A 26460-nucleotide genomic window follows, 5' to 3' on the forward strand; every position below is an offset into this window, starting at 1 on the left:
TCTGAACCATGAGCCCTGAAGTAAACTTTTGCTCCTCTAGTTGTTTTTGTCAGGTGTGTTGGTTACAGCAGTGAAAAAGCTGAGCAAAACAGAAGAGAAGTTAGAGAAGATTTTCTTGCATTCTGTAGGTTCTCCACATTCTTTTTTTTTTAAAATATATATTTTTAGTTGTATGTGGACACAATGCCTTTATTTTTATTTATTTATTTTTGTGTGGTGTTGAGGATGAACCCAGTGCCTCACCCGCACTAGGCGAGCACTCTACCACTGAGCCACAACCCTAGCCCCTCTCCACATTCTCAATTGTTTTCTTTGCTGTAAATAAGCTTTTAAATTTGATGCTATCCCATCTATTAATCCTTGACACTATTTCCTGAGCTTTAGGAGTCTTGTTCAAGAAATCTTTGCCCTGTCTGTATGTTGGAATGTTAACCCTACATTTTTTTTTTTTTAATTTTTATAGGAGTGGCACAGTTTCCAGTCTAATTCCTAGGTCTTGGGTCCATTTGAATTGATTTTTGTGTAGTATGAGGAACAGGGGTCTAGTTTCTGACCCCATTTTAAACATTGTTTTTATGGTTCAAAGAAACATTTGCTTACATTGCTTGACAACCCAGTCTTTAGCACTGGGTTTGTTTGACCTCTCGCTTAATCCCTTTTACTAGCCCTTCTTAGTTCCCTTTGTAGGTTTCTCTTCCTATATTTGCAATGTGCTCTTCAAAGCTTTCCTTTCTTTACTTTGTACACTCTTTCTCAGTAATATCACCCACTCAAATGATTTCACTTAATACAATTGGCCAATGACTAAGAAATCTCTGTCTCTATTCAGTCTTTTTTTTTTCCACTTTTTTCTTTTACTCTTTTTATCTAGAACTCTAGGCTTCTGTACATTCCCTTGGGTATCTTGCCAGCACCTCAGTTTCAATAGACTTTTGTGCCTATTACTACCCTGAGTCTCTCAACTCTGAATCCACCCTTCTGTGGTCTGCACCGTGATGCTGGAACTCTGCAAACCCCATTTTTGCTTTGCTAACTCTTTGTTCTAGCAATTGTGGGCACTAGAGGAGGAATAAAGTACTTTCCCATTTATTGATTAGATTATTTATTTATTTATTTATTTATTTATTTTTGGTGCTTATCTTGTTGAGCTCTTTATATACCCTAGAGATTAGTGCTATATCTGATATGTGAGGGGTAAAAATTTGCTCCCAGGATGTAGGCTCCCTGTTCACATCACAGATTATTTCTTTTGCTGAGAAAAAACTTTTTAGTTTGAATCTGTCCCATTTGTTGATCCTTGGTTTTAATTCTTGTGCTTTAGGCGTCTAATTAAGGAAGTTGGGGCCTAGCCCCACGTGATGAAGATTAGGGCCTACTTTTTCTTCTATTAGACACAGAGTCTCTGGTTTAATTCTTAGATCCTTGATCCATTTTGAGTTAACTTTTGTGCATGGTAAGAGATAGGGATTCAATTTCATTTTGTTGAATATGGATTTCCAGTTTTCCCAGCACCATTTGTTGAAGATGCTATCTTTTCTCCAGTGCATGCTTTTGGCACCTTTGTTTAATATAAAATAGTTGTAATTTTGTGGGTTAGTCTCTGTGTCCTCTATTCTGTACCATTGGTTTACCAGCCTGTTTTGGTGCCAATACTATGCTGTTTTTGTTCCTATTGCTCTGTAGTACAGTTTAAGGGCTGGTGTAGTGATACTACCTGTTTCACTGAACAGACACTTCTCAGAGAGGATATACAATCAACAACAAATGTATGAAAAAATTCTCATCCTCTCTAGCAACCAGAGAAATGCAAATCAAAACTACTCTAAGATACCATCTTACTCCAGTCAGAATGACAGCTATTATGAAGACAAACACCAACAAGTGTTGGCAAGAATGTGGGGAAAAAGGTACACTCATACATTGCTGGTGGGACTGCAAATTGGTGTAGCCAATTTGGAAGGCAGTATGGAGATTCCTCGGAAATCTGGGAATGGAACCACCATTTGACCCAGCTATTCCTCTTCTCGGACTATACCCAAAGGACCTAAAATCAGCATACTACAGAGACACAGACACATCAATGTTTATAGCAGCACAATTCACAATAGCTAAACTGTGGAGCCAATCTAGATGTCCTTCAGCGGATGAATGGATAAAAAATGTGGCATTTATACACAATGGAATATTAATAAAATAATAAATAAATTAATAAAATTATGGCATTTTCAGGTAAATGGATGGCATTAGAGAAGATTATGCTAAGTGAAATTAGCCAATCCCCAAAAAACAAATGCTGAATGTTTTTCTGATATAAGTGGGGTGACTCAAAGTGGGATAGGGAGGGAAAGCATGGGGGGAAGATTATTTCTAGATAGGGAAGAGGGGTGGGAGGGAGAGGGAGAGGGAAGGGGAATAGCAAGGATGGTGGAATGTGAGGGTCATCATTATACAAAATATATGTATGAAGATTTGAATTTGGTGTCCACATACCTTATATACAGAGATAAGAAAAACTGTGGTATATATGTGTATTAGGAATTGTAATGCAAAAAAAAGAGTACATGTATAATGGCATAATTTGGCATGAACATACTTTATATATAGAGTTACGAAAAGTTGCGCTGTGTATGGGTAATAATGAGTGTAATGTATTCCACTATTGTCATGTATTTAAAAAAATAAATTAAAAAAAGGACTTTCCCCTCTCCTCTGCTTCTTGTTTACTTTTGTCTGCTTGGGGGTTCCTGTAAGCATCTCTTGACCAAACCTTCAATCCAGAAATACACATTATTTTCTGAAGTAGCAGGGGAATGTAGTTTTCCCTGAAGTGGCAGAATTACCCCCATTACCACTTCCCTCCCTGTCACTATCCACAGTTAGACTTTCTGGGAGGTCTGGGTTCCAGCTGGTCAGGACCTCTCCTTTGAGCTGAGTGACACCAGGAGGAGCTGAGCAGGGTCTTCTAATAGAGGTCTGAGTTTTGGCTCAGTAGGATCCCTGTTCCAAATTTCTAAGTTGTAGTCATTCCAATCCCTTCCCTGGTTCCCTAGCCCTGAGGGATGGTGGTTGCTTTCTTTAATTGCTTCCTCTATGAAAACTTACTATTCTACTTTGCTTTTTCAGTTACCTAATTAATAGTTTCATAGTTAGTTAACCATTCTTCATATTAAATTATTCAAATATTTAGTATGGTTTCTGTCTCCTGACTGGACTCTAAAGGAATTTATATTCTCAGCCAAAAGCTGTACCCAAGACAATTTCCTTCCTTAGTAAATGGCATTAACAAACCTTATCCCCGGCCTAATCGCTAGGCATCCTTCTTAACCTTGGGTATTCTCTCAATTCCAGCATCCCAACAGTGAACAAGGCCTACAGCTTTGGCTTCCTGAATATTTTTTGTTTGTCTGCTTCTCTCCTCTTCGCCCACTGCCTTCAACTAAGCCACCACCAAACCTCCCCTGGATGACCCTCATCTCTAATAACTCTCCTCCACACATTTCTGGAGCCCCTCAAACTATTCTTACCACGGCTCTACAGTTGTCCTCAATCCATTTTCTAGATAAATATACTTGGAAACATTCTGCATCCTTAGCTCAAATTATAAGACCTGTGACGTGACTTTGGTTGCCACTGTGCTTCTTTTTGAAATATCTTCTTTACTTTAGTCTTTTGTCAGCTTTGTGACATGCCACACTTTCTTTGTGCTCTTGGAGCAAGCTGCTCCCTCTGGAAATCCCACCCTTCACCTGGATGACTATGAGACATCCTTGAAATATTGTATACACATCACATTCTTGGAGATGGATTTTTCTGATCTCCCAGGTCAGGCTGTTCTCCTGCTATCTGTTGCCACAGGTTCCTGAATATCTCCTTTTTCCTGTAATACTCAATAAACATATAAGTAGCTGTCTAGATGGCATGGCCCATCCTATGGGTAGGGGCCATGTCTGTTTTTCTTAGCTCAATATCCCTAATACCTAGGGTGCTTTCCAGCACAGTAGATAGGCAACACATATTTGCTCAGTTCTGTTGATTTATATTTTATATGTATCTTAGCACAAATAAGTTGATTTCAGGAGACATGTACTTCCTTAGATGTACCAGAGTCCCTCAGGGATGTTGGTTACCTCTTCAATGAAGGCTTCTTTGTTCTGCTCTTTCCACATCTCCTGACACCAGTCTCCCTTTTTGGGTTCTGAGAGCGATGGGAGGAGACTGGGGAGCAAACTGTCAGAAGTTACTACCTGGAGCTGGACTGGAGACCCAACACTACAGACGCTTACAGTTTTCTCTGTGCTCCTTTAGTGTCACACAACTCTCCCAAGTACTGGGACCAGGTGCAACTCTGCTTGTTGCATTTGAGCTCCAGTGGCCAAGGAAGGAATGTTCCTCCACTTCTAACCACCAACATGTTACTCACCATTCTAGGAAATGTAGCCATTCTTTCTTAAAAAAAATGTTTAGTTGTAGATGAACTCATTACCTTTATTTTATTTACTTACGTGGTGCTAAGGATCGAACCCAGTGCCTTATACTACCACTGGGTAATGTGCTCTACCACTGAGCTATAACCCCAGCCCTGCCATTATTTCTCAAGTGACAGAAACTGTGGAAAACAGTTGGGGAATGGACTCAAATACTGATGAAAAGGCTTTAAAGATTTCTCATAACCAATATTGGAGAAGCAGACACTTTCAAACAATATGAAAATGAGCAGAATCACGAAAACATATGACCAGTCTGTTGGAAAGGAAGCTGACCCGAGGGAACAGATTAAATAAATCCATATTTGATTTTGGTTTTGTCTCAGGGAGAGAGCTGTATTTACTTAAAGAAGAAAACAGAATATAAACTAAAGAACTTTCCTTTTTCCTTTCTTTTTATCTTCTAAACAGATTTGACCCAAGATGGACATTTTCCTTGAGAATAATATACCTTTTTCCTTCAGCTCAAAGTTTTACCTTTTGGATTGTATTCCACACACGTTCTTTATCGCTTCTTCTTCCTTCAAGGGTGTCCATAGCATCTGCCATTAGCGACTGCAGCTGTGGCACCAAGATAAAAATTATCAGTGTGGAATTCACACAGAAATAACTTCTCTAAATACACAGATTAGAACCTAATTAAAAAATCATTTGTACGCTGATGATTTTATTACTCATCTTTCCCACAATGAACACTGCCACCTCATCTTTGCTTCAGTCATTACTGAGTATTATTGCAGACATAAAATATTGAAACAATGGAAAGATTCTTCTTGAAAATTTGTAGAAAACATATAGGTTTTAATGTAGTAAATGTTGATGTTTTGTTAAAAACAGATTTGGGTTGTAAAGAATGAAGGCAGTAGTTAATTCTCCCAGGAAATGGCATGTAGTACATGAATACATTTGAGTGTTTTCTCCTGAGGCTAATGTATCATAATTCTAGGCATCACGCAAAAGCTCACCAGAGGACAATACTAAGATTGTGCTGTTTTATTGCCTCTTAAAGAATCTAGCTCATTTAGGTTCTTTCACTGTTCTTTTCTTTGTTAAAATTTTGAAATAACCAAGTCTTTTTTCTTTCTTTCTTTTTTTTTAGATGCCAAAGGCAAGTTTTAAACATGTTACACTTTGCCCAGAAGAGGTACCTGGAATATTCCAGTTGCAAACAATCCTGTACACATGATGTGTATGTGGCTGCAAAATTAAAGCTTCATCAAGCCTTGTGGTATTCATAGTTTAAAAAAAATTCTCTAAAAAAAGAACAGATATCGGTTCAGTTCACTGTGGCCTCACACGGTATGAACCCTTCGATAATCTCTCTGCGCTTTGGATATTGCAAAGCTTGCGTAGGAGGGCAGAGTTGAGTCATTCAAATATCTTCTGTTGAGCAGTCACTGTTGATATAGCACTGTACAAGGTATTACTAGGATTTATTTTCTAAGTTAACCCATACTTGGAAGTTGAAAAGTAAAATCTATTACTGAAGGTGATGAGATCTTGCAAGATACATACTTTTCAAATGTCTGGCTTGCACATATATCCATATATATCTAATTTTTTTCTTTGTGAGCATATAAATTATAAAAATATCCCATGAAATTCCATTTCCCAAGGTTTCAGATACTGAAAAATTGCATATTAGGAAGGGATGTCAATAACACTAGTTTTGTGCTCTATGTATATTTTGAAAAATAAGTATTTCCAGCAGGAAAATAGCATCCCCCCCAAAAAAAAATAGATGTTTGGTTAAGAAGACTTAAGTGCAGTGAACTCCCCTGTATTTTTCATTTAAATCTTGAATGTGCTTTTCAGGAAGACAGGATCAACATTTTGCTGGCTTCCTAAATTAACATTTTCTTTGCTTTCTCTTATCTCAGAGGAGCATTAATCATGTAAAATTGGCTATAATATGCTCTTTGAAAGCTCCAAACTTACTGCACTCCTGAATGCCTTATAAATGGCAGGATAAACACTTACTTAGCCTTTTAGAAGGTGTTCTGCACACAACCTTAAAGGTTTAGAAAGTCTTATTGCCAGTTTTGACTTAGTAATTCTTTGATTAATAGATTTACTTCATAGTTTTCATCTTTGGTATACACAATTTTATTATTTGGCAAGGCAGACCATTTTATATACTTACTCTAAATATCAGTATTTATTTAATACACTCTAAACAGGTTTAGATGAACATTATAAATCCTGGCAGATCATTTCTTGGTTATATCTTTAAAAGCTCAAAAAGGGCAGGTTCTTTTAGTTATCTGAAGATTACAGGAAATCAGTTCGGGCTGTACTATGTGAAGTCAATTCAGGTCTATAATTAGTTTTAGCTACTCTCAATTAGAGCTTCAAAGCAAAGAGCCCTTCCCTAAAACACATTAGGATCTCTACATAGAGTATATTTTACCTTTCCTTGAATGGGCAGCTAACTGTTTAATAATTGTTTTTCAAACAAGGTGCTACAATTTCTAATATTAATTATGATTATAATACACACATGTATTTGAAAATTGTTTGTTACCTATTCCCTCAACTAGTTATGACTGGGTCTGTATAAGGCCAAAAGGTCTGGTTTTCTGAGTTAACTAGTAAACTCAGTTTAAAAAGCAGCTATTTTTCACTAACTACATTTTTTTCCCAAATAAACAATGTTTTATTGATTTACATAAATGTACTAGTATGTGCTGTTTTGGTCCTTTCAATATTTGGTAGTACTAGAAGTGATTATGAAAATACCAAAGACCATTTTGTGGTTGTTTTTCTATATATGTATCTCTTTTGTCCTCTCATTTTCCCTAGAAGAGAATCATATGATTGTATATCTTGTTGTCTAAGAAACACTTCATTGAAATTAAAACAAAAAGCCTGATACACAATATGAATAGTCAGTTCCTTTCTGTCTTTAATACATCACAAAATTGTTGTTATGAAAAATGGAAACTAGTCCACGTGAGCAAAGAAAAACCAGACACTCACCCTACACTTTCCCAGTTTCTTCATTAAAATGCTTCATGAGAGATAGGGAGTTTGCCTTCAGGCTACATTTATTATCACAACTTCTTTTTTTCCCCCCCAAGACCATATCACTCTTCTGTTGACTCAGGGCCTGGGAAAGCCTTAAACAAAGAAAAACAAATACTTACCAATTCCGCCTCCTGTTGACTGATGTCCTGTAGATAGGGAATGGTTGCTAGCTCTGCCATTGCTTGATTAATCACTTGGGACTGCTCCTTTACTCTCTGCAGCTGGCTGAGGAGGCTGGCGTACTGCAACTTCTCCATCACGCCCGAGCACACACACATGCTCCCCTGGTCGCACAGTGAAGGGAAATGTTGTGGAACAAAACCACAGGAATAGACCTCTCCCTGGGCACCAAAATCAGGGCTTGGTATATTACATTTACATCTTTTGAAGCACGGTTTCTATTGTAAATCAATGTTTTCTTCTATCAGTTTAGAAAATTGCCTAAACATTTTTTTTTCTAGTAGGTGAATATATATAAAAGGGAGCTCTCTGCAGAACTGTCGAGATGAGTTTGCTGGTTGCCCTGCATTAGGGAGATGGACTGAAGGGAAAAGATGGACTGAAATTGTACCGGTGCTCTCCTAGTGGTGATCTCATGAGGCTGTGTCTAACTAGAAGAGATGACTGTGTCTGCATCACCATAGCATCAGAAGAGCTAAGAGTTGCTTACTGTCTTATGCAAGTGGAAACATTTGATGCAAGTTGAATTCTGTTTACTCTGATGGCTTACATTAAACCTCTGGCTCTGCCCTTCTCTTTAGTTCTTATTGGATGGCCTGCACTGGGTCCTGTCCCATAGCAGTTCACCCTGCCCCTGAGGACCACTTCAACAACTGACATGAACCATCTTGAAGCAGTCTTGTCTACATTTGTAGATATCCCCCTCCACTCCCTACCATGAATCTATTGGTATTTTAAGCATTTTTAGGTAGGCAACTTAGAATAAGGAGATCCTCTTGTGTGTTTGCTACTGCTTTCCACAAAAGAGGAAACATTACCTTCTCTAAAAAGTTTAGTATAAACTGAGATGCTCAATAGGAGACACAGAATTTATAAAATTCTCATGCTTGTCTTTCAGAAAAGGTACTTCTGATTTTGGTGGTATATAAGGGTTAAAACAAAGGTCTTGGTTTCTGCTGTGTTTGGAGAGTGCTGAGAAACAGAAGTCACAGAAGGATTTAGTTTAGCAATTGTACTGCTCATCGTGGTGCTCAGAAGAGGAAGGCAGGGTGACTAGTGCCCTTTTATGGCAGGACTCCTCTTGGATCTCATGCACCAGAATCTTAGGCTTGATGTTAACTAGGCAGTTAATAGAATCCTGGGCTTCATTCAGTGAGTCACAGAATCTGGATATTTGATCCTAGAAATATGAATTACTTAGGTGTCTGCCTAGATTTTCAATTTTCAAAAGTTTGAGAACAAACCTACCATCTTACAGCTTAGTATCTGATAAGGACTCTTTTAGTTGTTGAATACTTATGAAATAGAATTTTTTTCCAGGAATATGAGAAAGCAGACTTGTGATTTTTTTTAGACTTTCCTCTAAGGAGAAAAATTGCTAGCAACTAGCATTACTAAAGATCATCTGAACTTCACCTGGAAATTAGAAAGCAGTTCTTGTGAAATGCCATACTCATATTTTGATTGATAGCAACCTCTAGAAGCTGGCATTTTTTAGAACTTTGGAAATAAATGAAGGTTAGGCACCAATGCATTGTATTTGCTTTATTTCTCCCTAATATCTCTCTGTGCCATTCAAGTAATGTCCTATGTTTTCACTAATTTGTTCTTTTTGATTAATAATTTTTATGAAAATCTATAAACCAACAGGAGTGATGATTGCAAATGGTGAATTTGGGATCCGTTGCTTGAATTGACGAAATAGCTGGCTTACCATTCAGTTTAAACATGTAGCTAAACAATGGCCTTCTTTCAAGTAGAGGAAAGCAAGTTGGAGGAGAAACAGTTTTCTTTCTAAAGAAAAATTGCTTTCTTTGTCCTTCTTCAAAAGAAACAATGGGGCTAGTTGTAGGAAAGTGGTGTAGTGACTCAACTCCAAAGAGCAGAAACAACTGCAGCCTGCACGGGAACATAATCTATTAGTGTAATTTTCCAAAACATCAGGAAAATAAAAATAGTGGAAGGCAACAGTGCTTTGTTAGCTTGATTGTTGGATGCATAACAAAACAGGAAATGCTCCTTATGAATAAGATACTAGGGAAAGAATATCGTTGACTGCTAATAGTCACCCATCCTTCCCTTGTCCAAAAGGCAAATGCAATTTGGGTTATCAGAAAGCTTTAGATGAAAATTTTACTTATACAAGATGAGGGTTTTTCAAAGCCAAAGTGAAAAAGATGAAAATTAATACCTACTGTGAACAGAATGTTTTAATGCTGTTGCTTTAATAAAATAAAGGAAATAATGAAAAATAAAGGAATTAGCTTAAACATCTTGTGCTAGGAAAGGCTAAATTTGAAGGGAGGTAGTCCTCCTAATGAGACTTCAGGAGTGATCAAAGGGCTCCTTAGCTTCTGGAGAGAGTGTAATAAAGTGGCCAAGACTGAAGCTAAAACCTCACATTGGTACAATGAAGGTTAGGTAAATAGCAAGTTCAAATGAAGGCTTCAGTCAGAGAATTGCCTAGATTTAATAGCAATTATGGATAAATGTTTGGCAAATAAATGGCACTGTATAACACTGCTGAAAAGCAGAGTCCAAGTATTTGGAATGTATTTCACTTGGCATAACACATAGAGATATTAATTGCAAAAAAAGAGGGGGGCGGGTAGAAACATATACAACTGTTCATTTCAAATGTGCATGTGTAAACATTTTTTATGCTTCACTTGGAGGAAATTAACGAGGTATTAAAAACATGGTTAGTTAGGTCATTCTTTTGGCAAGTCATCCTGTGAAGGGGGCTTCATGCATGGCATGAGGTTTTATTTTAGCTCTGTAACATTTAGCTCAGGAAGCATAGTGCATAAGGTTTGAAACTGACAGCAGCCAAATAAAATTAACGAATGGAAAAGCAGAGTGCCATGTGAAATGATTAGTATAAAAATCATTTCAAGGAGTTGATGTTCAGTAGAATTGGAAGTCACCAAAAAAAAAAAAAGATGGAATACTGGCCATTATAACTCTTAAAATGACAAAATCTTCCTTGTTTGACCACATGTTGTATGTGTAGTAGAGAAATCCGTGAAGACAAAGAGACTCCTATCATAAGTGTATAAAGGAAATCATGGAATCTACCCTCAGACCAGGAAAGCCCTTTGTCTTTTTCACCCACCTACGGCAAGAGGTGGAAATTCACGTTGCCTAGGAAACTTTTCACAATTAATTTTCTTAGTCTAATTTGTACGTACATTTGAATGTTCATTTTTAAAACTGAACCCAGCCATGGAAGCATTTTCAAGTTGTCTTATGTATGGTTTGCCTCCCACAAGGATCAAACTATGATTTCAAAGAGATGGAATATGTCTTTAGTGAAAGAGTACTGTAATGATATTCTGAATATCTGATTTTGAGCCCTCACTTTTAATCCCCTAGCTGTGTGAAGATAACTATATAACTACTCTGAGTCAGTTTCTCAATGGTAAAACAAAGGTAACGATGTCAAAATCCTGGGGGAAAGTTCTTTTCACATTAAAGGACATTATACATGTGCTTCTCCTAAACTCCGTTCCTGAGTGGAGTCTTCTATTACTCTATTTTTCTACTATGTTTAGGTTAAAAAGTTTTCTTGATTATGACATGTTTCAGAGATTTAGAAGTAAGAGTGATTTGTTAGTTTTAGAATTTTTTTACTCACTTTATATTTAATATGCTTCTATTGAAGGTAAATTGTTATTCATTTTTTATGCATCTTGAGGAGAACAAAGGCATGTATCCTTTATTTCAATGGAGAAATATTAAAAATTGGAGCAACCAATTATAACCTATAATTTATTATATTGCCAAGTTAACATTCTTTCTAATTAAAGATACCAGGTAGATATTACAAACCTAAAATTTATAAGGTGATTAGATATTCAATGTGTTTAGGGAATAAATCATGAGAATTATGTGCATTGCCTAAGTATTATGGAGGAATTTACATATTTACAATCATTTATGTGACTTAATAGAAAAGTGGTAATTCTTAAAAATGGTATAACTGATTCTGGTCATGGTATTATACCCAGGACTAGTATTATTTTCGAGTCTCCTGCAGTTATGAATGTTAAAGTTTTAATACATTATATTTTTCATATTCCAAATTATTTCCATTAAGGAACATTGTCAAAATGAATTAAAACCTCTTAAGATATAAGACACAAAATGCATTTCTTATCTATTAGGCTTAGATGAAAATGTGGGTGTTCAAAATGGATGATTTATTACCTTAGTGGGCAAACAAAATCATGTCACAGTTACTAGTATCAAGGATAATTGAAAAATCTGAAATTCTTCAGGATAAATATAGAGACAAAGACATTGGTCTCTGTGCTCTGATGGAAATGTCTTGGATGATTGTCTCTATCCTACCAACATGTGTTGAGGCTGATAAGCCTTAGTGAAGCTGCAGTCCTGAGTCTAGCCCTGATGTGGGCAGCCATGTCCTCCCAAGGCTGGAGAGGACACCTCTAATTGTGCTGTGTGGGCAGATCTGAGTAAGTGGAGGATCTATGGAAAGTGAGCTAAAGAAAATAATTCAAAAGTAACAGGACACTAGCACAATCTTCTTATTAGAAGAAGAATATGAAATTTCAAAGTACATAGCTTAAATAAAGAAAAACAAAGACCTATAAAAGAATACTTTTGTCAAAGCAAACTAAAACCAATACAAATAATTAAAGCTTCTAAAATTCTTCATTCTATACAGAGTGCTTCAAAATGGGTTATGTACTTTTGGTCTTACAACTTTGAGCTTTGTAGATATAAGCCTATTTTATAAATAATCAAAAACAGCTCAGAGGCTAAGTGACTTGCCGTAGGATTACATACCCAGAACATAGCTTTGGTCAAGAGTCTTCCCAACAAGTATCACAAACTAGGGTAACAATACAGACAACACAATGTTTACACATTTGAGTGGGATGGCATTTGATATCTGACCAGAAAGAAAGAATGAAAAAAAAAAGACACCCAGGATGAACTTATAAATACTGTGGAGAGCTGCTTGGGTCACAGTTAATGGTACCATGGAGAAATAATTTCTAGTCACCAGCTATTACTTGCTTCATTAAGTTAGGTTACCTTTCCATCCAATTTTATTCAATCCTTCTTTGTAAAGCTATGGCTGGGCAAATATGAAACGTAGAGGCCAATATTTGGATATACTTATGTTCCCTGGAAACCTTCAGCCTCATTCATTTCAATTCCATTAAAACTCTTTGAGACGATCTTACAAAAATTATTACTTCTCATAGAAGCAAACACAGGCAAGTGGATGAAAATTCCTTGTAGTCAGCAGAGTGAATGGAGGCTGATTCTAAAGAAGACTGTTATTAATTAGATATTAAGAATCCATTTGATGATGGTGTTTAAATTGCCTTCAGGCACATGAATATACAATCATATACAAATCCCTCAGTGGTCAGAAATGATCTATGAAATGTGAGAAGAAAAGTAGCTGTGAATGTTGAGAAAGTATGGAAGGCTTGGACAGGCCCAGCCTGCTTTCACACCACCTGAACCAGCCACAAATGATGTTATCAGTTTCTGGACCAGTAACTAGGTAGGGTAGACACTGTCTCAAAAATTGAGGGCATAGACAACTTCCGTGACACCCAGGTTCTGTCAGGCTAGGCATGTACTTAAGAGATCAAATAATGCTTCACGTTGGTGATTCTTGTTAGCAAAACTTCCACTGTGAGGACTTGATGACAGTGACATGTGGATTTCTAATTAGGATGGGGAGGTTGATGTGTGTGTGTGTGTGTGTGTGTAGGAGGTTTTCATAAAGGGTGGATTGCAGAGTAGGGCCCCAAATTTGCAACACAGACTATGAAATTGTTAGAGACTGAAGGTTTGTGTCTCCTCCAAATTCATATGTTGAACATCTCAGTGTGAAGATGTTTGGAGATGAGGCCTCTAGGAGGTAATTAGACTTAGATAAGGTTATAACATTGGGGCTCTCATCAGTAACCGTAAAAGAAGGGACACCAGAGAGTTTATTCTGCCTCTCTGTTATGTGGGGACACAGTCAGAAGGCAGCTTTCTGAAAGCCAAATCTAGAGTCCTCATCAGAACTTGACCATGCTGGTACCTTGATCTTGGACTTCCAGCTTCCAAAATAGTGAGAAAAGAAATCTCTGTTGTTTAAACCACCAAGCCTATGGCACTTTGTCAGTAGTCTGAGCCAACTAAGACAGAGATGAGTTTCTTATTGGTAACAATGCAGGGGAGATACATGAGAGGAATATCTAGAGAAGAAGGAGCCTTATGGTAAAGAAATCAGTAAAAATGTGCTTTTATATTTGTAGTGCAGAGAATTACAAATCATGCAAATAGATTAGGCATTTTATAGCTTTTCTAAAATGCTGAATAATGTTATTGAGCAGATAAACTGCTGAACAGATGTTAAGTAGCTGTTTGTGATGACCCCCTTGATTCTCCCTGTAAGGTAAGAACATCAAATCAATGATGTAATATAAAAAATGTAATATAAAAGAAAATTCTTTAAAATTTCCAACTTATAGATCTTTTGAAAAATATTAAAAGAGGAGCAATCCATAGCCTTTATGGTGTGTTAATGAGTCGTTCTCTTTATGTACTTTCAGTACAATGACTAAAATTTTGTGAAAGAGAACTGCATAATTCAGGTCATATTTTGGGCTTTTCAAGACTGTAAAGTACAAAAAGCATATTTTCCCTGGATCTTAGAAAGAGATTAGATAACTTACCTTAAAGCTGTACAGAGATCAATTGCCAATGTTTAGAGTAGAATCCAATTCATCAGGAGGGTATGGAGGCACTAGCTTGAGTAGCTTGGAATTCTTGCGTAGTTAACAAGATGGTTATATGCTATAACTCAATAAGTGCAATAGGGAAAACATTGTGCTTGCTAAAATTTTGTTATTGATTCAAAATGAGAAATTCACTGCAACCTTGAATTAGCTATCAGGAAGGCATGAAGAAAAAGCTCTTTAAAGAGACAATAGTTTAATATATACTCGAAATTGCAGAGTGTAGCATTGTAATAGGTTTTGTAATATAATAGGAATAAAATCATTAGCTAAAATTTGTTTCGTTTTGCAGATGGGATTTTCTATGAATGTTTCTAAAATACCCCAGCATTTATAATATTTGCTCCATAAACTTTCCATACTTCTAGAATTATCTAATAGTTGTTGATTGGATAAATAAAACTAACTTGTATACCTACATTCAATTGGGTGCCTCTAATAAAATCCAATATCGGCAAGATTCGCTTCCCCATCGTCTCCATGTGTCTCACTGTGTCTTCTTTGGTCAGCAGACCGAAGGGAGTTTTATGTTCTAGAAATTGGAACAGTAAACTTTTATACTACTTTCCCAGACTTCCATTTCAAAATGCTTTCCTTAGCAAGCTATAAATAGATACCCAAATATTAATAGATATGAAATCTTTAGTATAGAAATTGTCCCATCTATAGACCATATGTATAACAGTGAAAGATCTATGAGGAGAAAGGCAGAGGAGACACTGCCCTTTAGAAATTGTCATCTATTCATTTGGTTGTGTTTCTTGATTGAGAGATCTAAGAGACAGCCTATAACAATTTACCTGTCTCTGCAGAATATATTTTTCCTGAGTTGTGGAAAAAAATGTTGTCATAAATGTGTCTGATTCTTGTCTTGTTCCTCTCAAGTGTTATTCAAATGTGCAGATCCCGTTGACTTTTGAATGTAGGTTGAAGCTGAGATAAGCCTCAGAGGATACAACACCAGACACAACGCAAATTCTTAATTATGTGGTTAGAGCTGAAGGAGTAAATTCCGACTGGTCATGAATTCAGTCCATAAATTCGAGACTTCAACTCCATGTAAATATTTTTCTTGACTTTTGAAAATTTCAACTAGAATTACTGAATACCATGGAACTGTAATACTCTTCAGGAGATCTAAGCTCTTGGCTAATTACATAAGAGTGGAACAGATACATCTGCAGGTAAACCAAGTGATTTAAAGTTGTTATTGGCTATGTGTTTTATTTCATAGAATAGTTTTATTGCACGAATGTCTTTTACATTTTCTAATGAATGATGATACAAGTGGTATTAGTGCACTATGATGAGGCATCAGTGATGCTGGTGGTTGAGATGAGGTGGTTGGAGTGAGGGGGTTGGGCACTGCAGGGACCATGTGTGTTCTTTTTTTTTTTTTTTTTTTTTTTATTTATCCTCTATATATTTCTTTTTTTTTTTTTTTAATTTTTTATTGTGGGTTGTTCAAAACATTACAAATTTCTTTTTTTTTTTTTTTTTTTTAATTTTTTATTGTGGGTCATGTGTGTTCTTTCAGGAAAGCTTTACTGGAACCAGAATCCCAGGTATTGTTGACCAACCCACAAAAAAGATCAGAAAGAGTTACTAATAAGTCAACAAACATCCTGGGGGCCCAGGCCCTCCTGCATGCTAGGCCTTGTGATGAATAAGACGTTATGAACAATGCAGGGTTCCTGCCTTGTAACCATATTGAAGGATAAGAGTAAGTCCATAATGTACAACATATACTGCATATGTTGTGTCCCTGAGGGTGCAGATGCAAGCACAGAGATGCCTTTTTGGGATCCTAGGCATCCATTCTTCAGTGCTAGATTACCACAAGGAATTATTTGTGCTTTCTCAGAGATTATGCAAAGGAACTGTGAACTCCTGGGAAAATATTTACACTTAGATTATTTAGGAAAAAAAATATGCATTTTATGTTACATGTTCTATATGTATATTATATATTATATATTCATATTGTATATTATATATAAGCTTTATATACTACATGCATAATATATTTGAATTATATGTTATCTGTAAAATATGCTAATATATACATGAGATTTTTCCCAAATGGGGTTTGAGGAAACTGGGAAATACATTCTATTGAGGACACATGCCCTTCTTTGTTTTTCCTCTGGATTACTAAGTGCCATGACCTGTTCTCACCTACTGATTTTCATTTGCAAGGTTTCTCCTTTAGAGCTCCCAAAGGGTTCTCCTGCCTCTCAGATCCCTCCACTGCTGAACCTCAAAGTCTGTTTTCCTCTCAGACTGAAGAATTCTCTTACTGATTGACTTTGAAAATGAATCCTTAGCTAATTAATTTATAAGGAATTATATATGTTCCATGCCAGATGCTCTTAATCTTTTTAATTAGTATTTTTAACAGTTATTAAGAGGACAGAAGGACACAATAGAATCAATTCTTTGGATCACTTAGAGTCTTTTCTCCATCTTTTTGTGGTGATCCTATTTAACATTATACCTAAAGGATGGAGGACAGAAAGATATCCATTCACTGTATTTAGAAATATGATGCCCCTCACAAACAATGTCCCTTAAATCACATCAGGAAATTTCATGAGTACACTTTGCGCTGAACTCAAAAGCAGTCAGTATGAAAATTAAATAATTCCTAATTAAATGCAGAGATGCAGCATATTGATGGATTGAAATATTCATAAATAAGAGTTCTATTGATTTAATACAATCTCAAGCAAAATTCCAGTATGATTTTGCAGATATTAATGTAGTCATTCCAAAGCTGTTTTTAAAGCAAAGAAACTAGAACCATGCAATACAACCTGGAAAGGGATCTCAAAGTTGGAGAATTTACACTTGTAATGTCCACATTTGCACCATAAGAACATAGTCAGGATGGAAAAATAGATTAATATATCTATTTTGAGCAAGTTGAAGAAATAGTGCTTTTCAACAAAATATGCTGGGAAATTGGATTACCATATGAAAAGTATGAATGTTAGTCCACTTCTTAAGCTATTACAAAATTAATGCAAATTTGGGGCTAGGGATGTGGCTCAAATGGTAGCACGCTCGCCTGGCATGCGCAAGGCACTGGGTTCGATCCTCAGCACCACATAAAAAAATAAAGATATTGTGTCCACCTAAAACTAAAAATAAATAAATATAAAAAATTTAATTCAATCTTAAGCCTAAATGTACAACTATAAAACTTCAAAAAAAAAAAAAAAAGAAAAAAGAAACATTTTGATTGTGAAAGAAATCAGAAGTAAAATCTATTGAAAAGCTGATAAAATAGACTGGTAAAATTAACACTTCCTCATCAACTAATGCCATTATGATAATGAAAAGACAAGCTACAGAATATTAAAAATATTTGTATATTTATAAATAACTGATAATAACTTGCATCCATCAAAATTAATTCTGTGTATACTAAATAATTGTTAATTTTTTCCTTTGTATTTCAATTAAGTAATAGTTCCATGAAAAAAAAGTCCAAGTGATTTACCTGTAAATGTTGGAAGTTTCCTACTTGATATTTTTCCCAAAAATTTCCCATCTTCTTTGTTTTTGAAACCAAGAGTCAAGAGATATTGTTGAGGAGGAAATGATGACCAGTCAGCTGTCTGAGGCAACAGGTGGAGTCCTTGAAGGTCTGAAATATGACAGAAAAAGAACTAAGAGACTTCATTTTAGCTTTATTATTTTCAGCAACCCCCCCCATTTTAAGAATTTACTTGGAAAAGATGATAAATATAAACATTAAAGATGCAAAATAAAATTAAAAAGGTCATCAGATAATATATTGAAATCATGCTTCCTTATTTATATTTTCATTGGCAATCTAAACACATACAAAGCATAGAAATAACGTGTGGCTAGATTATGTGGTCATTTTTATCCATCTTCAAAATAATAGACATTCAGGACCAGCTTGCAGGCAATACTTTGTAATTCTTCTCAATAGATTTTGTTTTTTTTTTCTGTTCATAGTTTAAGATGTAAGGAAATTATGTCATATAAAAGGAAAGAGAAAAATAACCAAATGAAAATTAAAATATAAAGCTAATTAATTTAGTTACCATCCTTCCTATAGTGATAGGAGGAAATTTAAAGTGCTACATGCAAAGTAATTAGACTTGGAACTAATTCAAACATCATGAAAATGGTTCTAAAACAAACTCAATTCTTTTTTCTTTTCCTTTTTTCTTTTTTGTGTGTTCGGGGGTGGGTACCGGAGATTGAATTCAGGGGCACTTGGCCACTGAGCCACATCTCCAGCCCTATTTTGCATTTTATTTAGAGACAGCATCTCACTGAGTTGATGAGCACTTTGTTTTTGCTGAGGCTAGCTTTGAACTGGCGGTCTTCCTGCCTCAGCCTCCCAAGCTGCTGGGAACAAACTCAATCATTTTTTTTAAATTTTTTAAAATTTGTTTTAATTAGTCACACATGACAGTACAATGATCTTGACATATCATACTTTTGAATCAGATGGGGTATAATTTCTCACTTTTCTGAGTGTACAGGTTGCAGAATCACATTGACCATGCAGTCACATATATATATACAACAATAATAATGTCTATTTTATTCTGCTGTCCTTCCTATCCCCCCATCCCTTCCCCTCCCCTCCCATCACTTTTCTCTACCCAATCTAAGGTGACACACTTCTTTTTTATTTCCCCCTCACATCGTCATACATGTATTCTGTACAACGATGAGGTCTCCTTCCATCTTCCGTGCAATTCTCCTACTCCCTCCCTTTCCCTCCCACCTCTCTTCTGACTATATGGGCTGATATTTCCAAGTATTTATTTTCTATTTGTTCATGCTCAAAGAGTTTTGTGTGTATTGTCTTTAAGATTGGTGCTATTGCTCCATTTTCTGAATAGAAGTTGTGGGAAACTGATGGGACACAGAATCCAAATTCACATGGTACTGTTGAAATATAGCCTTCAAAACTGGTAATATTTAAAAATAATAGACATAATAAACCATAGGTGGTGTTTTTTTTTTTCTTTTTGTTGTCATTGTTGTTGTTTTTTGTACTGGGGATCACTTAACCATTGAGCCACATCTCCAGCCCACCCCGGCTTTTTTTTTTTTTTTTAATTTAGAGACAGGATTTAAGTTGCGTAGGGCCTCACCAAGTTCTTGAGGTTGGCTTCTTTTTTTTTTAAATTTTTTATTGTTGGTTGTTCAAAACATTACATAGTTCTTGATATATCATATTTCACACTTTGATTCAAGTGGGTTATGAGCTCCCGTTTTTACCCCATATACAGATTGCAGAATCACATCAGTTACACATCAATTGATTTACATATTGCCATACTAGTGTCTGTTGTGTTCTGCTGCCTTTCCTATCCTCTACTATCCCCCCTCCCCTCTCTCTACCCCCTCTACTGTCATTCATTTCTCCCCATTGTATTATTTTCCCCTTTCCCCTCACTTCCTCTTGTATGAAATTTTGTATAACCCTGAGGGTCTCCTTCCATTTCCATGCAATTTCCCTTCTCTTTCCCTTTCCCTCCCACCTCTCATCCCAGTTTAATGTTAATCTTCTTCTCATGCTCTTTGTCCCTACTCTGTTCTAAGTTACTCTCCTTATATCAAAGAAGACATTTGGCATTTGTTTTTTAGGGATTGGCTAGCTTCACTTAGCATGATCTGCTCTAATGCCATCCATTTCCCTGCAAATTCTATGATTTTGTCATTTTTTAATGCAGAGTAATACTCCATTGTGTATAAATGACACATTTTTTTTATCCATTCGTCTATTGAAGGGCATCTAGGTTGGTTCCACAGTCTTGCGATTGTGAATTGAGCTGCTATGAACATCGATGTAGCAGTGTCCCTGTAGCATGCTCTTTTTAGGTCTTTAGGGAATAGACCAAGAAGGGGAATAGCTGGGTCAAATGGTGGCTCCATTCCCAGCTTTCCAAGAAATCTCCATACTGCTTTCCAAATTGGCTGCACCAATTTGCAGTCCCACCAGCAATGTACAAGTGTACCCTTTTCCCCACATCCTCGCCAGCACTTGTTGTTGTTTGAATTCATAATGGCTGCCAATCTTACTGGAGTGAGATGGTATCTTAGGGTGGTTTTGATTTGCATCTCTCTGACTGCTAGAGATGGTGAGCATTTTTTCATGTACTTGTTGATTGATTGTATGTCCTCCTCTGAGAAGTGTCTGTTCAGGTCCTTGGCCCATTTGTTGATTGGATTATTTGTTATCTTATTGTCTAATTTTTTGAGTTCTTTGTATACTCTGGATATTAGGGCTCTATCTGAAGTGTGAGGAGTAAAGATTTGTTCCCAGGATGTAGGCTCATTATTTACCTCTCTTATTGTTTCTTTAGCTGAGAAAAAACTTTTTAGTTTGAGTAAGTCCCATTTGTTGATTCTAGTTATTAACTTTTATGCTATGGGTGTCCTATTGAGGAATTTGGAGCCCGACCCCACAGTATGTAGATCGTAGCCAACTTTTTCTTCTATCAGACGCTGTGTCTCTGATTTGATATCAAGCTCCTTGATCCATTTTGAATTAACTTTTGTGCATGGCGAGAGAAAGGGATTCAGTTTCATTTTGTTGCATATGGATTTCCAGTTTTCCCAGCACCATTTGTTGAAGATGCTATCCTTCCTCCATTGCATGCTTTTAGCCCCTTTATCAAATATAAGATAGTTGTAGTTTTGTGGATTGGTTTCTGTGTCCTCTATTCTGTACCATTGGTCCACCCGCCTGTTTTGGTACCAGTACCATGCTGTTTGTGTTACAATTGCTCTGTAGTATAGTTTGAAGTCTGGTATCGCTATACCGCCTGATTCACACTTCCTGCTTAGCATTGTTTTTGCTATTCTGGGTCTTTTGTTTTTCCATATGAATTTCATGATTGCTTTCTCTATTTCTACAAGAAATGCCGTTGGGATTTTGATTGGCATTGCATTAAACCTATAGAGAACTTTTGGTAATATCGCCATTTTGATGATGTTAGTTCTGCCTATCCATGAACAGGGTATATTTTTCCATCTTCTAAGATCTTCTTCTATTTCTCTCTTTAGGGTTCTGTAGTTTTCATTGTATAAGTCTTTCACCTCTTTTGTTAGGTTGATTCCCAAGTATTTTATTTTTTTTGAAGATATTGTGAATGGAGTGGTTGTCCTCATTTCCATTTCAGAGGATTTGTTGCTGATATACAGGAATGCCTTTGATTTATACGTGTTGATTTTATATCCTGCCACTTTGCTGAATTCATTTATTAGCTCTGATAGTTTCTTTGTAGACCCTTTTGGGTCTGCTAGGTATAGAATCATGTCACCTGCGAATAGTGATAATTTAAGTTCTTCTTTTCCTATTTTTGTGCCTTTAATTTCTTTCGTCTGTCTAATTGCTCTGGCCGGTGTTTCGAGAACTATGTTGAACAGAAGTGGTTAGAGAGGGCATCCCTGTCTTGTTCCAGATTTTATAGGGAATGCCTTCAGTTTTTCTCCATTCAGAATGATGCTAGCCTGAGGCTTAGCATAGATTGCTTTTACAATATTGAGGTATGTTCCTGTTATCCCTAGTTTTTCTAGAGTTTTGAACATAAAGGGATGCTGTACTTTGTCGAATGCTTTTTCGCATCTATGGAGATGATCATATGGTTCTTATTTTTAAGTCTATTGATGTGGTGAATAACATTTATTGATTTCCGTATATTGAACCAGCCTTGCATCCCAGGGATGAATCCTACTTGATCATGGTGCACAATTTTTTTGATATGTTTTTGTATCCGATTCGCCAGAATTTTATTGAGGATTTTTGCATCTAGGTTTATTGATATTGGTCTGTAGTTTTCTTTCTTTGAAGTGTCTTTGTCTGGTTTAGGAATCAGGGTGATGTTGGCCTCATAGAATGAATTTGGAAGTTCTCCCTCTTTTTCTATTTCCTGAAGTAGCTTGAAAAGTGTTGGTATTAGTTCCTCTTTAAAGGTTTTGTAAAACTCTGCTGTATACCCATCCGGTCCTGGGCTTTTCTTAGTTGGTAGTCTTTTGATGGTTTCTTCTATTTCCTCAATTGATATTGGTCTGTTTAGGTTGTCTATATCCTCCTGACTCAATCTGGGCAGATCATATGACTTAAGAAATTTATCTATGCCTTCACTATCTTCTAATTTATTGGAGTATAAGGATTCAAAATAGTTTTTGATTATCTTCTGTATTTCTGAAGTGTCTGTTGTGATATTGCCTTTTTCATCCCGTATGCTAGTAATTTGAGTTCTCTCTCTTCTTCTCTTCGTTAGCATGGCTAAGGGTCTGTCGATTTTGTTTATTTTTTCAAAGAACCAACTTTTAGTTTTGTCAATTTTTTCAATTGTTTCTTTTGTTTCGATTTCATTAATTTCACCTCTGATTTTAATTATTTCTTGCCTTCTACTTCTTTTGCTGTTGTTTTGCTCTTCTTTTTCAAGGATTTTGAGATGAAGTATGAGATCATTTATTTGTTGGTTTTTTCTTTTTTTAAGGAATGAACTCCAAGCAATGAATTTTCCTCTTAGAACTGCTTTCATTGTGTCCCATAGATTTCGATATGTTGTGTCTGTGTTTTCATTTATCTCTAAGAATTTTTAAATTTCCTCCTTGATGTCTTCTATAACCCATTGATCATTCAGTAACCTATTGTTCATTCTCCAAGTGATGCATGATTTTTCCTTCCTTCTTTTATCGTTGATTTTTAGTTTCATTCCATTATGATCAGATGAGATGCATGGTATTATCTCTACTCCTTTATATTGTCTACGAGTTGCCCTGTGACATAATATATGATCTATTTTTGAGAAGGATCCATGTGCTGCTGAGAAAAAAGTTTAACTGATTGATGTCGGGTGGTATATTCTATATATGTCAATTTAGTCTAGGTTATTAATTGTGTTATTGAGTTCTATAGTTTCCTTATTCAAGTTTTGTTTGGAAGATCTGTCCAGTTGTGAGAGAGGTGTGTTAAAGTCTCCCATGATTATTGTATGGTGGTCTATTAGACTCTTGAACTTGAGAAGAGTTTGTTTGATGAACATAGCTGCACCATTGTTTGGGGCATATATATTTATGATTGTTATGTCTTGTTGGTGTATGGTTCCCTTGAGCAGTATGTAGTGTCCCTCTTTATCCCTTTTGATTAACTTTGGCTTGAAATCTATTTTATTTGATATGAGTATGGACACTCCTGCTTGTTTCCGAAGTCCATATGAGTGATATGATTTTTCCCAACCTTTCGCCTTCAGCCTATGTATGTCTTTTCCTATCAAATGTGTCTCCTGTAAGCAGCATATTGTTGGGTCTTGTTTTGTGATCCATTCTACTAGCCTGTGTCTCTTAATTGGGAGTTTAAGCCATTAACATTTAGGGTTATTATTGAGATATGGGTTGTTCTTCCAGCCATATTTGTTTATTTATGTTACTAAACATGGCTTGTTTTCCTCTTTGATTATTCCCCCCCCCCCATTTAGTGTCCTACCTCCCACTGTTGTTTTTCATTGTTATTTTCCATTTCCTCTTCCTATAATGTTTTGCTGAGGATGTTTTGAAGAGATGGTTTTCTAGCTGCAAATTCTTTTAACTGTTGTTTATCGTGGAAGGTTTTAATTTCATCTTTCATCCTGAAGCTTAATTTCGCTGGATACACAATTCTTGGTTGGAACCCATTATCTTTCAGTGTTTGAAATATGTTATTCCAGGATCTTCTAGCTTTCAGAGTCTGTTTTGAAAGATCAGCTCTTATCCTGATTGGCTTACCCCTAAATGTAATCTGCTTCCTTTCTCTTGTAGCTTTTAAAATTCTCTCCTTATTCTGTATGTTGGGCATCTTCATTATAATGTGTCTAGGTGTGGATCTCTTATGATTTTGCGCATTCGGCGTCCCGTAGGCTTCTAGAATTTGGGATTCTGTCTCATTCTTCAAGTCTGGGAAGTTTTCTCGTATTATTTCATTGAGTAGATTGCTCATTCCTTTGGTTTGAAACTCAATCCCTTCCTGTATCCCAGTGACTCTTAAATTTGGTCTCTTTATGTTATCCCATATTTCTTGGATGTTCTGCTCATGGTTTCTTAACAGTCTTGCTGAGCTGTCTATGTTCTTTTCTAGTTGAAATACTTTGTTCATTGTCTGATGTTCTATCTTCTAAGTGTTCTACTCTGCTGGTAGTATTCTCAATTGAGTTTTTAAGTTGGCTTATTGCTTCCTGCATTTCTAGGATTTCTGTTTGTTTGTTTTTTATAACCTCTATCTCCCTGTATAGTTGATCTTTTGCTTCTTGGATTTGTTTATGTAATTCATTGTTGAAGTGATCTTTCATTGTCTGATTTTGCTGTCTGATGTCTTCCTTGAGACTCCAGATCATCTGAAGCATGTATATCCTGAATTCTTTATCTGACATTCCATCTGCTGCATATATTACCTCTTCTAACGTTGAGTTGACCTGCATTGCTTGTGGTCTTTTCTTTCCTTGTCTCTTCATACTGTTCGCGTTTCTTTCTGCTTGGTGAAACTGTTGTGCTATTGAATTTTCCCCCTATATATTTATATTGCTCTTGTATAGTTGCAAAGTCTCCCTCGCAGGCGCGGGTGGCGGCTCTGCCCCTCCTCCAATTGGGGCAATGTGCCTACCACGCCGGCAGGCCGCTGGGCCTGTTCTGCTGGTGGGTCGCAGGCCCGCCTACCTTGCAGGCGTGGTTGGCAGCTCTGTCCCTCCGCGGGCCACTGGGCCTTTTCCGTCGGTGGTCACAGTTCCGCCTACCTTGCAGGCGCGGGGGGAGAGGGTGGCTCTGCCCCTCAGCAGGCCGCTGCGCCTGTTCTTTGAGGTTGGCTTCTGAACTTGCAATCCTTGTCTCAGCCTCCTGAGCCGCTGGGATTACAGGCGTGTGCCACCACTCCTGGCACCATAAGTGCTTTGATCCAACCCCCATTCCCGCCTTCACTTTTTAGTTTGAATCCTTCGTTCAAACTAAGATTTGTGAGAAATCCAAAGTTTAAAGCTGATAGAGTTTTTCTGTTTGGAGACTGAATCATTGACCACCCTCCCTCTTCCCTGTAACCTCTTCTAACTACCCCCTCCAACCACAGCTGCCTTGTGCCTTTCCATAGAACACCCAAACACAGTTGTAAGTTATTTGACAAAGGCTGGCTAAGTAACTAGCCAAAATTTTCTGTTAAAAGGAGAGTTAAAATGTATGCTGATTATTCAAAGAATTAGAATATCAAAGAACACCTCTTAAACCAAATCACAGAACAAAAATATACTAAACATGCTTTAGTTTTTCTTGGGTGACTTAGGATCGGGTCACCCCTTCACTTCAATGAGGGCTGACATTTATCTCACACTTCTGCATCATACATTTTAAGGGGACTATCTTTTTTTACTCAGCAGTCAAGGGGGTCAGGGCATATCAATAAGCCCACTTTATAGAGGGTGAAACCCGACCTTCAAAAGGTTACAAACTTGCCTAATGTTACACTAATTGAGTGATCAAAACTGAAATTCAGGGGCTGGGATTGTAGTTCAGTGGTAGAGCGCTTGCCTAGCATCACATAAAAAAGTAAACAAATGAAATAAAGGTGTTGTGTTTATATATAACATATATATATGTTTATTATATATACTTTCAACATATATATTATATATATAAAGTCAGGCACTGAATGTCAAAAAAAAAACCTCTGAAACTAGTCCCTCTGGCAAGTTAGGATCATGGATTTGTGGAAAGCCGGTTGTGGCAGTTGGGGCTCTGAGGGTTTTTCCTGAGAGGCTCTTTTGTTTGTAAAAACCAATGAAGAACATGTAACAGAAGCCTGAAAATATTTGATAAATATTCTCAACGTAGGGAAGTACAACCAATGCTCCAGTTCTCAGAACCAACAGAGAAGGTTTTAGGCACCTTAAGATGCAGATTGCAGTATTAGATGCTTCTTCAGTTGGTATTTGCTTTATAAAACACCTCTTTTGAAAAAGGATGGC

The 26460-nt window shown here is 36.6% G+C and overlaps 1 protein-coding gene across 1 annotated transcript in view; it reads right to left on the bottom strand.

Moving 5' to 3' along the window:
* Spata16 (spermatogenesis associated 16) overlaps nucleotides 1-26460 on the bottom strand; it is a 253126-nt gene that overhangs the window by 20491 nt on the left and 206175 nt on the right. Inside the window, exons 6-9 of the mRNA XM_046422884.1 lie at nucleotides 17973-18119; nucleotides 14887-14999; nucleotides 7631-7795; nucleotides 4962-5045 (exon numbers count right to left, since the gene is read on the bottom strand). Of these exons, the coding sequence (XP_046278840.1) occupies nucleotides 4962-5045; nucleotides 7631-7795; nucleotides 14887-14999; nucleotides 17973-18119 (509 nt within the window). The remainder of the gene's footprint in view (nucleotides 1-4961; nucleotides 5046-7630; nucleotides 7796-14886; nucleotides 15000-17972; nucleotides 18120-26460) is intronic.

The sequence above is a fragment of the Marmota monax genome, unplaced genomic scaffold (genome assembly GCF_021218885.2).
Source record: "Marmota monax isolate L192 unplaced genomic scaffold, Marmota_monax_Labrador192_F-V1.1 WCK01_AAM20220418_F8-fsc00110, whole genome shotgun sequence".
Classification (NCBI taxonomy): domain Eukaryota; kingdom Metazoa; phylum Chordata; class Mammalia; order Rodentia; family Sciuridae; genus Marmota; species Marmota monax.